The sequence below is a fragment of the Cyprinus carpio genome, chromosome B20 (genome assembly GCF_018340385.1).
Source record: "Cyprinus carpio isolate SPL01 chromosome B20, ASM1834038v1, whole genome shotgun sequence".
Taxonomy (NCBI): Eukaryota; Metazoa; Chordata; class Actinopteri; order Cypriniformes; family Cyprinidae; genus Cyprinus; species Cyprinus carpio.
The window spans coordinates 27,529,100-27,545,073 of NC_056616.1; the positions used below are offsets into that span (position 1 = coordinate 27,529,100).

At 36.3% G+C, this 15,974-nt stretch overlaps 1 protein-coding gene across 1 annotated transcript; it reads left to right on the forward strand.

Moving 5' to 3' along the window:
* Positions 1-134: 134 nt before the first annotated feature.
* On the forward strand, positions 135-10,839 carry LOC109065449 (dehydrodolichyl diphosphate synthase complex subunit nus1-like). The gene is made up of 5 exons (XM_042746781.1): positions 135-682; positions 1,923-2,054; positions 6,286-6,438; positions 7,411-7,510; positions 9,759-10,839. The coding sequence occupies exons 1-5, from the start codon at positions 334-336 to the stop codon at positions 9,847-9,849; spliced, it is 825 nt and encodes a 274-aa protein (XP_042602715.1). The 5' UTR covers positions 135-333; the 3' UTR covers positions 9,850-10,839.
* The last annotated feature ends 5,135 nt before the right edge of the window (positions 10,840-15,974 follow it).

Sequence of the window (15,974 nt, forward strand, 5' to 3'; positions counted from 1 at the left end):
GATCTGAGATCAGCCGTCAAATGTTCTTCTCGCGCCTTAGCGCTGCCGGGAAACGTCACAACCGACCCCAGACCAGCGATTAGGATGACGCACAAGCGCTCTGTCAGCCGTCCAATCAGAGAGCTCCATGTCACACAGCAGCGGGTTCAGAGTGGAAAGGTTGGCAAGAAGAAGAAATGGCAGCCGGCGCGCTGCGGTGTTGGCAGTGACCAAAATGGTTCATTTCTCGATAGACCATCGCTCACACCGACACGGATTACTTTAATATGAGGAATTTACTTCAAAATCCCATAGATACATTCAACTAGGAACGCGTTTCTAAGACTTTGAAGCATGGCTATACTGTATGAGATGGCGTGGCGCTTTTTGCACGCGCTGTTCTATGTCCAGCGCGCGCTGGTCGCCTGGTTCCGAGTCCACATCTGGAGGTGGAAACGGGCCATGGTGGGCTTATTGCTGCCCCTTGCCCTCGGCTTACATAAGCCGAAAAAGACTGGAGCCATAAGCAAACGGACCAGCCGCCGGGTTCGCTGTGGAGCCGATGGCAGGACGCTAGAGAAGCTGCCTCTTCATCTGGGGTTATTGATCACCGAGGAGGAGATCCACTTCACTGACGTCGCCAATCTAGTGGTCTGGTGCATGGCAGTGGGCATCTCATACGTCAGTGTGTATGATAATCAAGGTAAGACTTATTGGGATTCTTATGCATTGAATAAAGGGAAGTGAATGGCAGTCACATGCATCCAGTCACCTGCTCTTTCAGGACTTGAGCAAAGAGTTCATTTGGCATACTTAATGTAACCTACTTTGTGTTTAGATATGATTGCTGTTATGCCAATGCTTCACTTTTTTGCTCGTATTGATGTCATATATAGTATGTTTATGGGTATCAATATATGGGTCAAAGACGAGATATTCATAAACAATATACTTTATAATATAGGGTAACTTATATAGGATAAACGTGTGTGAGACATGCACCAAAACTTCTTATTCCTTGATTTCAAGAATGAAACTAGACTTTGTAACACCACTATTTGCATGAATGTTTCTTTGAAGGTTTTGAAAAGCATATTACTCAAACTTTAGTTCTTGTCTTATAATGTATATGTGTGCTCCTGTAGCTCAAGTGGTAGAGCATTGCGTTACCAAGCGCAAGGTTGGGGGTTCGATTCCCCGAGAACACATAAGTAAAAATTGATAGCTTGAATGCACTGTAAGTCGCTTTGGATAAAAGCTTATATTTCTCAATGGAAGTAGGGGAGTGTCTCATATAATATAATAATGGAGCAGTCTGTCTGGTCTGTTTCAAAACCTCAGTAACGTTTTATTTCTCAATGGAAGTAGGGCAGTGTCTGATATCATATGCCACTTGTAACCTTTGACAAATATTTTATAACTGACAAATATGTGGTAAGGGTGAACAGAGGTCTGAATCATGTTATTAATAGTAAATTCCACTCTTTATTCATTCATGCCACTATGGACCAAGTCATTTTAAGAAGAAACCAAGAAGTCTGTGGTATTTTTGATACAAGATTTTGTTTTCTCCTCCCTTTTAAAAATAGATTATCCTGTTAATTTTGCTTTATTTTATTGTTTTATTATTTAACAGTGATTATTCCCTGTCAGAACAGAACTGTGCTCCTCCAATAGAAAGCCACTGATCTAAACCACTTTGTCAAATTCAGCAAATTGAGTTCTCTCATGTGACATGTTCCTTAATTAGCCTCAGATGTTGAGAGTCTGAATTTGTCTTCTGAAAGTGTGAGGTTGCTGGTAACGTTTTTAGATTGATGTTAATGATATAACAGATGCTAAAGTGTAAGCAGGTTTTATGGTTGTGTCTAATTTTAATGGATGAAGAACATCTCTTTCTGGAGCTATAGTGTCTGATGGGTGTGAGACATCTTGTTTTACAGGTGTATTCAGGAGGAATAACTCCAGACTCATGGAGGAGATCCTGAAACAGCAGCAGGAGCTTTTGGGAATGGACAGCTCCAAATACTCGGTGGAGTTTATGAAGAACGGTACAGATAAACAAGAGCATCAAGGTGAGGCTCCAAACCTGAGGAAACGACTGGTGCTTTTTGTTTGAGATGCTCACTGTGGGTGGACGCCTGTACAAACAGGTTGGATCAGAATATTTAGTGTAGGATGAATGCAGGTTTTGCACCTTTATGATCTCTGATGGATCGCAATGATCAGTTGTTTACACCTTTTATCTGTTTTCATGGCTTGGGTTTGGAAACACTTGTTAATTCACATGTTAATTATGGAGAAACAAACACTTTTATGCAGTTTTGTCTGGAAAAGATTCATTGTTTCTAACCTATGTAGATCAGGAAATTGGTTTTAGTTTTCCAAAGTTGCCTTGAGCAAGTCATGTTTTAAGGACAGTATGGAACTCGATCCAGAGTGACACAGTGATACATGGGGAAAAAAGAAAAAAAAAACCTTCACTTATTGTTTTACTTCTAGCCTATATATATATTTGGGGAAACCAATAAGGAGTTTTCTGCAGATTCAGCTGAACAAGTAGTTCAGATTTTGCTCTGCCATCACATTTATACTTTCAAAGGTGTGGGATCAGGGAGAATTTTTTTAAATAAATTTTGTTTTTTATTCAGCAGGGATGCATTAATTTATTTAAACATGACAGTAAAGTCTCTTATTTTACAAATTATTTCTATTTCAAATGCTATTTCAGTTCATTACAAAATCTTAAAAAATGGTTTCACACTAAAATATCAAGCAGCAACTTTTTTTTTTTTTAAACATCGATAATAGGAATTGTTTCCTGCTGCAAATCAGAATACAATTTTTAATAGACTGAAGTAATGATGCTGAAAATTCAGCTTTGCATAAAAGGAATAAATTGTATATTTAAATAGAAAACAGTTAATTTAATTTGTGATATTTCACAATATTGCTTTTTTTTTACTGTATTCTTGATCAAAGGTTTACTGTCACAAATAAATTAATACATTTATATATGTGTGTATGTATTAGGGATGTCAACGATTAATCGATGATCGATTAATTGTCGATAAGAGATGCAATCGATTAAGGCTGTCGATGGTCGGTTAACCGATTTAATGTTGGGCTGCGTGCGGCTCATGCGCAGAACACGTGCGAGCGGCTGTGAGTGACGGTGACGGTAGCAGTACAAACATCATCATTCATTCACAATGTAAAAAATAAGCTTTCAATGTGATTTAAACTTTAAAGTACATTAAAATAGAAACAACATAAAAGTTCTTAAACATAAAAAAACAATAGAAATGAAGTAACTAAGTCATTTCATCAGATAACTGTTTCATATCGTGCGCCTCGCAGGGCTGCGGGACACAGGACAGGACAGATAGTAACGTTATTCATTCCTACAACTTGTTAATTCGTTCCTATGACTTATTAATTTGTGGCAATTGTCCATGTTTCATTAATTTTGTTCCCTAAATAACCCATGATTTAAGTGAAATAAGGGAGCAAATTAATAAATCGAACGAATTCTTAATTCATGAAATCTTTCATTTCCTTTCCCATGCATGTTTACCACAGAGATGCGAAAACAGTGATTAAAAGTGAAAGATAATAAAATAAACCTGCGAAATTAGAGGGTTACACTGTGAAGATTTAGGAAAAGAAACAATGACTATATATTATTGAATTTGTGGAAATTCGTGACCAACCGGCAAACCAGAACAAAGCCCGGTAAATGAAAACTATGGCTCGAGCGCATCCAGAGGCATGCTCGCGATCTAACATTTTCCTATTATTCCTCTAATAAACAAAGCTTTTATACCACACTTGTCATAATCAGAGCTTATAATTTGTAAATAGCCTAAATAATTGCTGGATTCAAAACAGCGATAGGCGCTGTGACAGACACGATACGTTTTCCCACGCGCATTCAGTGATGTCACTAAACGGTGACGCCGAGCATCGCTCACAAGTTTCTGCATTGACCTAACTAGGCACAGGCTCTCGAGCCCTGGGACAAAATGGGATGCTTTAAGAAAAATGTAATAGGCCCAAAATAAAAATAACAATTTGTTTTCTTGATGGTTTTTTTTTTTTATTTAAATATGCGAAATATATCTGACTTCAATAATTAAGATAACGGATTTAAAACAGAAGTGTGGCTGCGCTCCACAAGTTCACGGAAAGAAAAAAAAAGGATGACAACGCATTCTGTTTGTTTGCTTTATTTTACAAAGAGCACAAATCTTCTGTTTTTATTGTGAGTGTGCACAAATGAAAGCAAACACTTTTGCGGAAAAGGTTTTTTTATTTTTATTTTTATTTGTATTTTTATTTTTTTATGTCTCAGCTGTTTCGATCGCGCCGGAGCCTGCTGCACACGTATATTCTAGCGATTTAAAATCACATCGCAGTCTGTTCATTATCAAAATAAAATAGTCAACTAAAGATTTAAAAGGTTACACCAGTCAGTTTAAATAGACCGTACCGGTCTAATCTGCTGTTATGCCAAGGACGTTTGTGCTCACGTGAAGAGGATTATCTTTTCCGTCTATATGCGAATGCATGTAAAGTACAAACCTAGTTTAAATTATCAATAATAGTTTAACATTCAAATGCATTGCGAATATAGAAACATTTTGATTTATGCCGAATGAGACATGAGCAATAACCTCCAAATAAATCTAGCCAAAGCCCGCGCTCGCTCGTCCTCGTCTGCACGCACGATCTGATGCACTGTATGCCGGGTTTTTAAAAACAAATAGGCCTACCGGACCGCAAAAATCTGACATTTTCTAGGACAGAATCCAGCAAGATCAAATTAATGTGAGTAACAGTGTTTTGCTGCAGCAGCGCCGATGTAGGCTAAGCAGTTCACTTAATGCGCAGCGCAGTCACACGCGCGCCACAGTTACGTTTGGGATAATTTTATTTTAAATGCCATAATGTTAGTTGAAAACATTGCAACTGTGTTTTAAAATACAACAACGAGCACCACAAAACCATTTAAAGAGGCGCGTTCAGCGGGATTCCGTCATCCGTGCGGGATTGGAAACGGTCAACAACGTAAAATTACCTCAAAAGTATTGCGCGCTCTTTTCATTTTATGAAATCATCATAATCACATCTATTCATTTTAGAACCCTGCTACTAGCATTTTATTCAGACTTAAACCCCTTTAATTCAAGCGAGAAAGCGTTTTGTGTGTGCGTGTGGCTTTTGCACATCCTCTCATACCGGTGACTGCGTGCCTGCAATAGACGCATTTTGCAGCATTATGGTTAACGATTAATCGATTAATTGATCGTTAATTTAAACGACGATCGATCATGGAAATAATCGAAATTTGACATCCCTAGTATGTATATGTATATATGTATGTATATATATATATATATATATATATATATATATATATATATATATATATATATATATATATATATATATATATATATATATACACACACACACACACACACACACACACACACACACACACACACACACACACACACACACACACACCACACACACACATATATACATACAGTTGTGCTCACAAGTTTGCATACCCCTTGCAGAAATGTGCAAAATGTTAATAATTGAAACAAAATAAGAGGGATCATAAACATTGTGTGATATTTTTTATTTAGTACTACCCTGAATAATAAAACTAACATAAAATACCTTTACAAACAATCAACAAGGCAAAATGATAACTGAATTTATAAAAATGACCCCATTCAAAAGTTTACATACCCTTGAATCGTAAACATTTACTGATGCCCAAGAAGCCCACACAATGCATTAAGAGCCAGGGGATGTAAACTTTTAATCATGATGATGATGATGATGATGATGATGATGTTAATTCTTCTCATTTTTTTTAGCGATCATAATTTTTTCTTTTAGTACTGGATTTCAGAAGTTACATAAATACTTACATGTTTCCCAGAAGACAAAATAAGTACAATTTACCCTGATCATCCTTTTTAGTAAAGTTTACACCCCGTCTCATAAATATATATTTATATACTGTTGCTAATTTTATTCCTCAAATTGTCATCATTAAAGTAACTTTGTATGAGTCCGTTCACAAGATGTGACTGCTGTTTTAATCTCAGTCTCCTCACACGTCTGACTATAACAAGAAGACTGACTTCATATGTAGTCACTTGTTCTGAGTTACTTAGCTTCTAAATGGAAGATACAGCAATGTCTATGCATTGCCCGAATGTTTTAGGCTGTTTAAATGTTGTCCACACTTAATATAAAGTAATTTTTTCCTGTCCTCTATAGTGTTATCTTGTCAGTCAGTGGTGAAAGTCTTATCTCCAGACGATGGGCGGCTCAGTATCGTCCAGGCAGCCCAGCAGCTCTGCAGGGATGTTGAGCAGAAGGAAAAGACACTCAAAGACATTAACGTCACGGTGCTGGACTCATTACTCAGAGGTGAGGTTACAGCGTGTCTGTCAGCTGACAAGCACAAACTGTTATATATGAGCATTTAGTACTGTAATTTGACAGCGCAATCCACATTGAAACTTAGGGTTTTATATATATATAAAACAAAAGACTAACACACAACCTATATATATAAAAAATTTCAAAGTGACTTATGAGAAATTTCAAGTCAAAGCCAGTGAAATCATAATAAATGGGATATTTTTCTGATGTATTGTATTGGTGATGTCTTTCTTTTCACAGTACAAGAGTAGAATAAAAAGAAACACCTTTAACGTCAACTTTTTGCTGTGAAATGTAAAAAAAAAAAAAAAAAAAAAAAAAAGATTAAAAAACTCATAAAACATTGAAAATACCAAATAATCTAATATTTTACTGACCGTTTATATGGTAATTTGACATTTCTTTATAGATGCAATGATTTAAACCTTTGACGTTTCAAATAAATTGACCCTTTTTGTGACAGAATAAAAAAGGTAAATTGACTTTTTAATAAATATTGGGTAATAATATTAAATATTAATCATGTAAATCAATTTTATACAAAATTGTATTACAAGATATTTATATTAATAAAAGATTTATTATTATTTATAGTTACAATAATGTTGGATGTATCAAACCAAAATCCACTTACAAAAATACAATATTATATATCAGGAACATGATAATATCAGATAACAAGAGGCACAATAGAGAATGTACATTTCAGGCCATCAGAGTGATGAAGAATATGTATAGCACAACCTCTGATGGCAACAATATGAGCATCATGGCTCCTCTGTGATTGCAGCTCACTGAGCTCACTCATCCTGGAGGATATGTTGTGTTGAGAGACGGATCTGTGGTTCAGGACCTTTTTTTTGTAGTTTCTATGGTCTCCAGGATCCTCTCGGTTAACAAAAGAGCCTGTAGTGTTCTCAGTATTCATCTTCAGAAGCTGTTTTCCCCCCTGTGCAGAGTCAAAGAACATCCCAGACCCAGACCTGGTGCTGAAGTTCGGCCCTGTGGAAAGCACACTTGGGTTTCTTCCCTGGCACATCAGACTAACAGAGATTATGTGAGTATGCTCATGTATCGATGTAATTGAGAAAGACCAAACTGTACAGATTACAGGCCAATTGCTTTGTACAGAACATTTAGATTTTTGTTCTTTTTGGTACTTTCCTCTGGGTTTTCTTTTGTGCATCTTAAAAAGTCTTCATTTGTTCTTCCACAAATTAGGGCCTTAAAGTCAGAGCAGAATAACTTAAATTCATAAAGATGTTGCATTAAATATTGCATGCACTGCAAAAAAAGTACACTTACTTTAGATGCAAAATGAAGTCTTGTTGTCTAAGACATTGAACAAAATGAAGTGAGTTCATGCTAAAACAAGAACAAGATGGTATTTAAAGTACAGTGGGCTTCAAAGTCTACAATAGATGTATAGAATTTAAAATCAAATTTAACCCTGGAAATAAAGTGTGAATCTACAACAAAGAAATAAGTTCAGAGAAATAATGAGGGATCGGTAGCAGAAAGTCTGTGATTTTCATAGTTGTGTTTCCCTCTGTGCTTATGGTGGCATTTTGCCTGTAGAGTTTACTTAAATCCTTCGCCGTGATTATCAGCACAGATTAACAAGTAAACCTGTCCACGCTGGCACACTAACCTCTGGAAGCTTCCCCAGCATGTGTGATGATGTGTACAGCTCTGTGAGATCACGGCACACATGCAGACTTTCACCGCATTGCATCATGCAACCACTATCAGCTTCCTGCAGTCTGACAGTCTCCATCTTAACTGTTTTAAACACCAGTTTCTTGTCTAAATTAATTTGCATGGAGTTTTTTAACCTCACAAGATTGTGAATGGTAAATGCCTTACTAATTTTATTAAAGGTCATATACAATTTTCGTTCTGTATAAACTTTAACCCAAAATCTTAATGCACAAATTCAAAAATTTGAGATTAAATGAGAAAATATTAATATTAATGACATTTTAAAAGTAAAAGCATATAAATATGGACTTTTTATCCTGTCGACTTGTGTTAAGAAACAGAATTTAACAGAGAAAGAAACATGTATTTTCCTTTTCAGTGATAATTGCAAAAATATTGAACTAATGGAGAATGTAAATTAGCATTGTTCAACGCTGAATGGTATTGGTTTGCGTTTCTCTGAGCTTCCACCAGATGGCAGTGTGTGGCTGCACTGATTCACTGCATTATTTGCAAACATGATCCTCTGCTTTGTTTCCCTTCCATGTATCACAACACATTCATTCTAAGCCTTGGATGATAACACATCTGTAGACTGTTAATCGGGGCTGTTTTAAAGTAATTAAAATGATTTTTAGAAGTTTAAGTGATTGTACAAAATTGATTTACAATTATGCACCTACATTTCAGGTATGTAATTAGCTACATTTTAATTATATCAGCCCAGCTACCCTGAGGAAACTGAGATAATCCAACCACATCTAATCATCTTCATTCCACTAAAATGAAATGTGCACATTTGGAAATGACTGAAATTGCGGAGAGTTATTATTATTATTTTTTTTAGAGAAATTAGTACTTTTATACAGCAACGGCACGTTAATTTGAATAAAAATAGCTGTAAAGACATTTATAATGTTGCAAAAAGTTCTACTTTAACTAAATACTGTTCTTGTCAATTCAGCTTTATTTATATAGCGCTTTTAACAATACAGATTGTGTCCAAGCAGCTTTACAGTATTAAATGGGAAAATAGTGTGTCAGTAATGCAATTGATAAAACTGCATTGATAAGCAAATCAGCAGCAAATCAGCATATGAGAACGATTTCTAAAGGAACTTAAGACTGGAGTAATGATGCTGACAATGTAGCTTTGCATCACAAGAATAAATTACATTATAATAAAGAAATGTTATTACCATTATAGTATTTTATTACTTTTAACAATGTTACTAAATAGTATTACTCTTTTTAGTGTGTATTTGATTAAATAAATGCAGCCTTGGTGAGCATAAGAGCTTTTAAAATCATATTTATTTTATTATGCATTCTGTACTGCACAAATGTTCAGTATGAGAGAAAAAACATGGTGTAGAACCAAGGTTCAGCTTTAATTAAAAATCATGAAATTCAGCTGTAACAATATTTTCTAAATCGCCAATTAATCAACAGTTTTTCATTGTAAAAAATGAAACCTATTTAAGAAAATGAAAGGCATCATTAAAATGAATAAAAAAACAAAACAAAAATAATAACATAATATATTTATTAGTGTTTCTGAAGTATGTGATCTCTCCATATCTCTCTCTCCTCTCCACCTGTAGCTCCATGCCGTCCCACGTAGATGTCTCTTACGATGACCTGTTCGGTGCTCTGAAGCGCTATGCGACGTGCGAGCAGCGGTTGGGCAAGTGAAGGATCAGTCCGCAGAGAGCAGAACAGAAGGAACTGAACGAGCGAGAGGGGATGGAGGGGGTCCGTCCCTCTCTTCATGTTTACAGTACAAGCACTAGAGACTCAGCGCCAGCAACCCGCTGCTGCTGCTCTTCTCCACCAAGGCCGGCCGGGCGTCTCTCTGTGTGTGTATGTGTGTGATTTATACTTGTGCGTTTGTGTACGTGTGAGTCACCCGTGAATAACAACACGCAGAAAAGGACGCGAGCGCTGCCCTGCAGACAAGCCGGTCACTCGAAGAGCTTGGTTAGCCATGTGGTGTAAACTTACCATCATTTTTTTTTTTTTTTTACTTTCTTTCCTGTATCTTTGGACACTTTGGAATGGTGGCAGTTGGTAAAAGTGCACTGAACTCTACAGAAGCAGCATACAGTCATCGGTCTTGCACAGCGAACGAGAGGCCCTGGAGAGGGAATGTGCTTCTAGTTGCACAGCTGCGTTCAGACGGCGCAAACGTGCGAGATTTTTCTATTTCGTCGAATCTTCTGCATGCCGAATCTGTCTTATTGCTACGTCACGTTCCCATTAAGGCTGTAAATGGATATGTGTGTGTTTATTCGTAATTGTGTCGTTTGAATGTGCGCCTGCGTGCCACGAGTGACACTAATTAGCATTACACCCTGAAGTTTACACACTTTACATCTACATCGTTCCCCCCGACGAAAAACTGTTGCTGTTTGTAATTGCTCGTGGCACTGATTATGGTTTTATTTGATTTATAGTAAATATTGTTTCATTCAGAAGTCTTTTTTTTTCTGTTGATATCTCTATGGATCAGAAATGTTTCACATTAATATTTTCTGAGATCTGTGATTGTTTTTTCATAAAAGGCAACAGGCTTTTCATGGTTGTGCTCCGCACAAGAAGAAGTCTTAAATGTGTAATTCATGGGTTGGTTTGCTAGTGTCCAGCGTGAATGTACAATAACCGTTACTGAATCCTTTAACTGTAGTTGTATTGAGAGTGGCATTGATTCTTCTGTGGTGGAGTCGAAATGTAAAGAGGAATGATTTTCCTTTGCAGCTTCACTCTCACGCTTCCTGCTTCTGACTGGTGTGCCACTTTTCTTTTAACTTCTGTGTATTTCATCTGACAGTTCTTCATCTGGCTGACACTTTTATCCAAAGTGACTTGCGTTCAGGCTATATATTTTATCACCATGATCCCTGGGAATTGAGCTCATGGAATTGGCATTTCTAGTGACATGCTTTAGCAGTGACAGGAGCTCTGCTGGTATATTGGATACATCCAGAATAATTCTTCTACAGTAATTCAGCTTTTCGTCCATAAGGTTCACATGTACTGCCATGCAGAAGTTTGGGGTTGTACGGTTTTTTTCTAATGTTTTTTGAAAGAAGTCTCTTATGCTCACCAAGGCTGCATTTATTTGATTAAAAACACCGAAAACACTGCACAATAATTTGCAACCATTAAAAAAACAAAACAATTAACCAATATTATATATAACCATTAATACAGTTTATTTCCATTTTTATTATATTTATATTGCACTCTTAAAGCTAATCTATAAAAACACACTGGACATTATAATGTTATGGTTAAATTCACTTGAAACATTTAGAATGGCTTATTTTAATTTGTAGTGAGCAATTTCATTTAGACAAAATATTAAAGAATTTTAACATTAGCCATTTACCATTTATTGACCGTAACAAGAAGCCAAAATTATAATATTGGTTACAATGTTAACATTAACCAAATTAGCTACTGTCAAAATCTGAAAACGGGCAACAAACAAAGGCAAAGAATGAATTGTCCTCATAGATAGCTTCTGCTTTATTGGAAGGAATTGAAATGTTTATTATACACTCATGTTGTTTCAAACTTGTATGACTGATTGTCTTGTCAAACACAAAAGAAGTTAACCAGAATGTCTAAGGATGATCTCAATCTCAAGAATGTACTTACCACCATAAATGTAGTTTGTACTCGAGCACTAGATTCAAACCTGTCTGAAGCTTTACAATATCTTGTGTGAAACCCAGACTGAAATTAAACTTATCCAGAATTTTAAATCCTGTGGTTAACGTTCACTTCCATTTATATGTGAAGAGCAGCTTGAACTTCGTGCAATAAATAACTCCTTGTGTGTTCTACAGAGTAAAGTCAGTCATAGGGGTTTCAAAGGCATGAGTGATGGATTTACATTTCTGGGAGAACTGTAACTTTATATTTACATTCAGAAATAGTAGATGTAATTGGGACATCAAAGCTGAAGGATGGGGGTTGCCATAAATTCCTCCTGTTCTTATTAAACACCTCCATGTTCAAAAATGCAGCTTCTGAAGTAGTTCGCACATTTAGGTCAGTGAGGACAGGAGGTGTTATGAACATCTGGGCCACCGATTACATCCCGAGACTTATTCATTGCTTCTGTCAGGTGTCATTTACTTCTCCTTTAGAGGTAAAAGACTGTGAAAATGACTATATTGAGAAGAAAAAGCAGACCAAAACTGGTTGCCTTTGAATTTTACCCTTCATTTGATGGTTCGATATCTACGGCTGACTATGTTCAGAGTTACTAAAATCTGCTTTTCATATTTACGATGTTCTCACAGGAGATGTTTCATTATAGATCGTTGCTGGGATTGAAGATACGGCAGGTTGCATTTTTAAGAGCTTATCTGCCTCAGGAGGACAGAATAATGCTGAAAATAAACAGAAAATTTGGCTCCAATGCTTTAGATTTTCGATGCAGTTTGAAATGTACAAACTAATTCGGTCTTGCATGTCCCTCGTCATCTTTAATGTGTTACATATTTTATTTGGGAAAGCTTTTCCATATTTATTGCTATTTTTCATATCACTTAGATTTCTTTTCATGTTTTTTTATTTTACATGGATTCATAGCCAGTGCGTTTGTTACAACTAATTGCAAGCAAGAAGGGTTTATTGCCTTAAGCGTCTTCGCACAGAATCTAGTTTCTCTCCATTTTTTGTCTCTAAAGAGTAAATAAATGTGTGAGCTTCATTTGAACAATTTCATACGGCTGAACATGAAAAATACATGACGACTTTGAACTAATAAGATTGTCAAGATGTTTGGGAGTATCTGAAGAACAAACTGTCATGACCTACTTGTGAAAACTAAAAAAAAAAAAGAAAAAAAAAAGGCAGTAATCTGGTAGTTATCCTAATAGTTGTTGGTGAGTAAATTTGAGGTCTGGTTTGAAACTATGCCGCCTTAATAAATCCATATTTCACCATTGTTTTAAATTGATGAAAATTATTTGTCCAGTTATTTGTCATACTGTATGAAATTATTGTATTTTTATCAAATGAGAGATGTAAATTTGTTATGGTTTAGTTTAAAGCAATATTAAAATGTGTGTGTGTGTGTGTATATATATATATATATATAGCTAGCTTTTTTTTCTTTGGACATTTTATATATTTTTAATGTAAAGTTTGTTTCCTATCAAATGAACAATTCCATATTAAAGGAATAGTTCACTCATAAATGGAAATTTGCTGAAAATTTACTCACCTTCTGGCCACCCAAGACGTAGATAAGGAGGCGGGATTATGGATTTATTTATTGGCCGTAAGGTTTAAAGTTGAAACACTGTAATGATGGATTTGCTTCTTACAAACATGCAATTTTTCGCTTCACAAGATATTAATTGATAGACTGGAGTGGATTATTGTGATGTTTATATCAGCTGTTTGGACTCTCATTCTGACGGCACCCATTCACTGCATTGGTGAGCAAGTGATGTAATGCTACATTTCTCCAAACCTGTTCTGATGAAGAAACAAACTCATCTACATAACAGACGGCCAGAGGGTGAGTACATTTTCAACAGATTTTCATTTTTGGGGGAATTAGTTAATTTGTGATGCAAGCGTTCTTACTGATAGTGGATTAAGAACTTGTCTGTGTCTGTCTGAATGACCTTTAGTGTTTGTTATATGAAGCTTTTGTTCAAAATCCTTTGTTCTTTTCATTGTACGTGCTTCCAATAAAGCACAAGTCCTCGTGTACCTTCAGTCAGTCAGAGAAAGGCATCGACCGCGGCTCTAGGTGATCCACCCCCCGTGGCTAATAAGATAAATATTGCAGCAGCACGCTAACACCTTGAATAGAAACAAATCAATTGATCACCGGAGCACAGTGAACTGAGGTGCTTAGAAAGAATAATTCAGACCTGCCTACAAAAAAAGCATCTCGTAGTGGATTAGCCAAAGTCTAAATTATCATTAGGTTGTTTCAGGGTACACAAAACAGTCGGGATGCATTAGCAGACACATAAATCCACTCAGGGACCTGCTTTATGAGCTCTGCAGTTCCCTTGTTTTTATGGATTTGAATTTGTGCCTATTTATAGTACAGACATTGTCAGGTCATTCTCTTGTAATAGGGTGTTTGTCTCCTGCCGCTCGACAAAGCAGTCATGTTGCAGTCACGGGCCCTCAGCAAAGGAAAAAGATAACGCTTCTTCATATATCAGCATTCTTCAGGCTGAGTGAAATTTTAAATGGATTTCCCACCCGATAGTCTTTCAGTCGAGAAATCGATTGTAAGATATTGGCTGTGTTTGGAATAGCATACTAACTACTACTATTATGTACACTGCACACATTTCTGTTTGCATAAAGAACTCCTACCAAAATGGGCAGGAATAATGTATCCCACGATGCAATGCAATCAAACTGAACTTCCATTTCCTTTGTGAAGAATGAAACAAGAATTAACAGCTGGGATATTTAAAATCTTACAATTTTACAATCAAACAAATTAACCTATCATGAAAATAACATCATGAAATATTTTAGTTTTCATTTGTCAAAGTGAAAAAAGAAAGTCAAATCAAATGCATTGCATTGTGGTTTGCAGTATTACACAAAGTGTGCTTGTTGTATAACAGAAACCATTGAGTAATATCGCGTGGCAATTCTGTTACATTAATAATGACGTTTTATTCATGCAGGCCAAGACTGCAGCGCAGTGTTCAGATTAAACATGCTAGAATCTGCTTAGTTTCTGTATCAGCTTCAAAACAAGCAGACAGATGCTTGATCAAGGCCAGAAGAACATGTGGGATCAAACATCATCTTTCCAGCTCCTTCCTCGTCAACATTCAGCGGATCAACATCCATTAAAGTGCTGCTGTACAGCTGTACTTCTCTAACACGAGAATCCCCAGTAGGTTATGATTGCACCTGCTGTCTGTAAAGTCCCTCTGAACGAGTCCGTGACCTCTCTCTGTGCTTCAGCCACAAAGAATACACTCTATGCTGCGGTTTCACACACATGCAATATGAGAGCCAGTCCTGTTCAGCATGCTGGCCACTGGTTTCCATGACAACTAAGGGGTGATGGGTGGTCAAAGCCTGTATGAAAACACTACTTTCTCAACGTAAACACCAGCTGATACTGAACGGACTAATCTATCATTACGTAAAGTGGATGTTGATTTAAATTCAAAGTATTTCATATCAATTCAAAAAAGACAGAGAGCTTGCAAACGTGACACACTTGTTGTGCAGTTCTAAGCGCACCCATTAAACATGAAGATGTGCTGCAAGGAAATGCAATCCATGTATTGATTTCAGACCGAAGCTTCCATAACTGTTGGGCTTTTGGCACACTAACAAGCATCTAGGCTTAGATGTTCAGCCCCCTTAGGAATGAGTAACTGATCGTGGGCTTTGTGTTTTGACATCTCGCTGCACAGGGAATTGAAATACCTGCAGTGTTTCCTTATGGCAAGATTACATCCTCCGAAGACAAAGCTAGAGAATGCATTTAGTTGCCTTTTGCTATGTTTTTGTTTCGTTGCTTCTTGTTTTCTCTTGAGAAATATGCATTTGTTTATTTGCTTGCAGAAGAATCCAGTATATGCTTAATTTTCTTTCTCTCTCTAAACAAAGAGCAAACTGTATTTGTCCATTTGTAGTGATTGTATAGCTGCAGATTTTTTCCTCTTTGCTTTTCCTTTTAAGTATTGTCTAATTTATTGCTGTATTTATACTTATTCACTATTGTTATTATTTACATATATTTATTCTTATTCTATTCTTATTATTTTCATTTATGCTGATGCAATCATATTCATTAGTAT

What these genes read in the sequence shown, in the direction of transcription:
- LOC109065449 (XM_042746781.1), top strand. Translation starts at nt 334, where the DNA reads ATGGCTATACTGTATGAGATGGCGTGGCGCTTTTTGCACGCGCTGTTC. An exon ending in CAGTGTGTATGATAATCAAG is followed by an intron (nt 683 to 1,922) that starts GTAAGACTTATT and finishes CTTGTTTTACAG; the next exon opens with GTGTATTCAGGAGGAATAAC. An exon ending in AGATAAACAAGAGCATCAAG is followed by an intron (nt 2,055 to 6,285) that starts GTGAGGCTCCAA and finishes TGTCCTCTATAG; the next exon opens with TGTTATCTTGTCAGTCAGTG.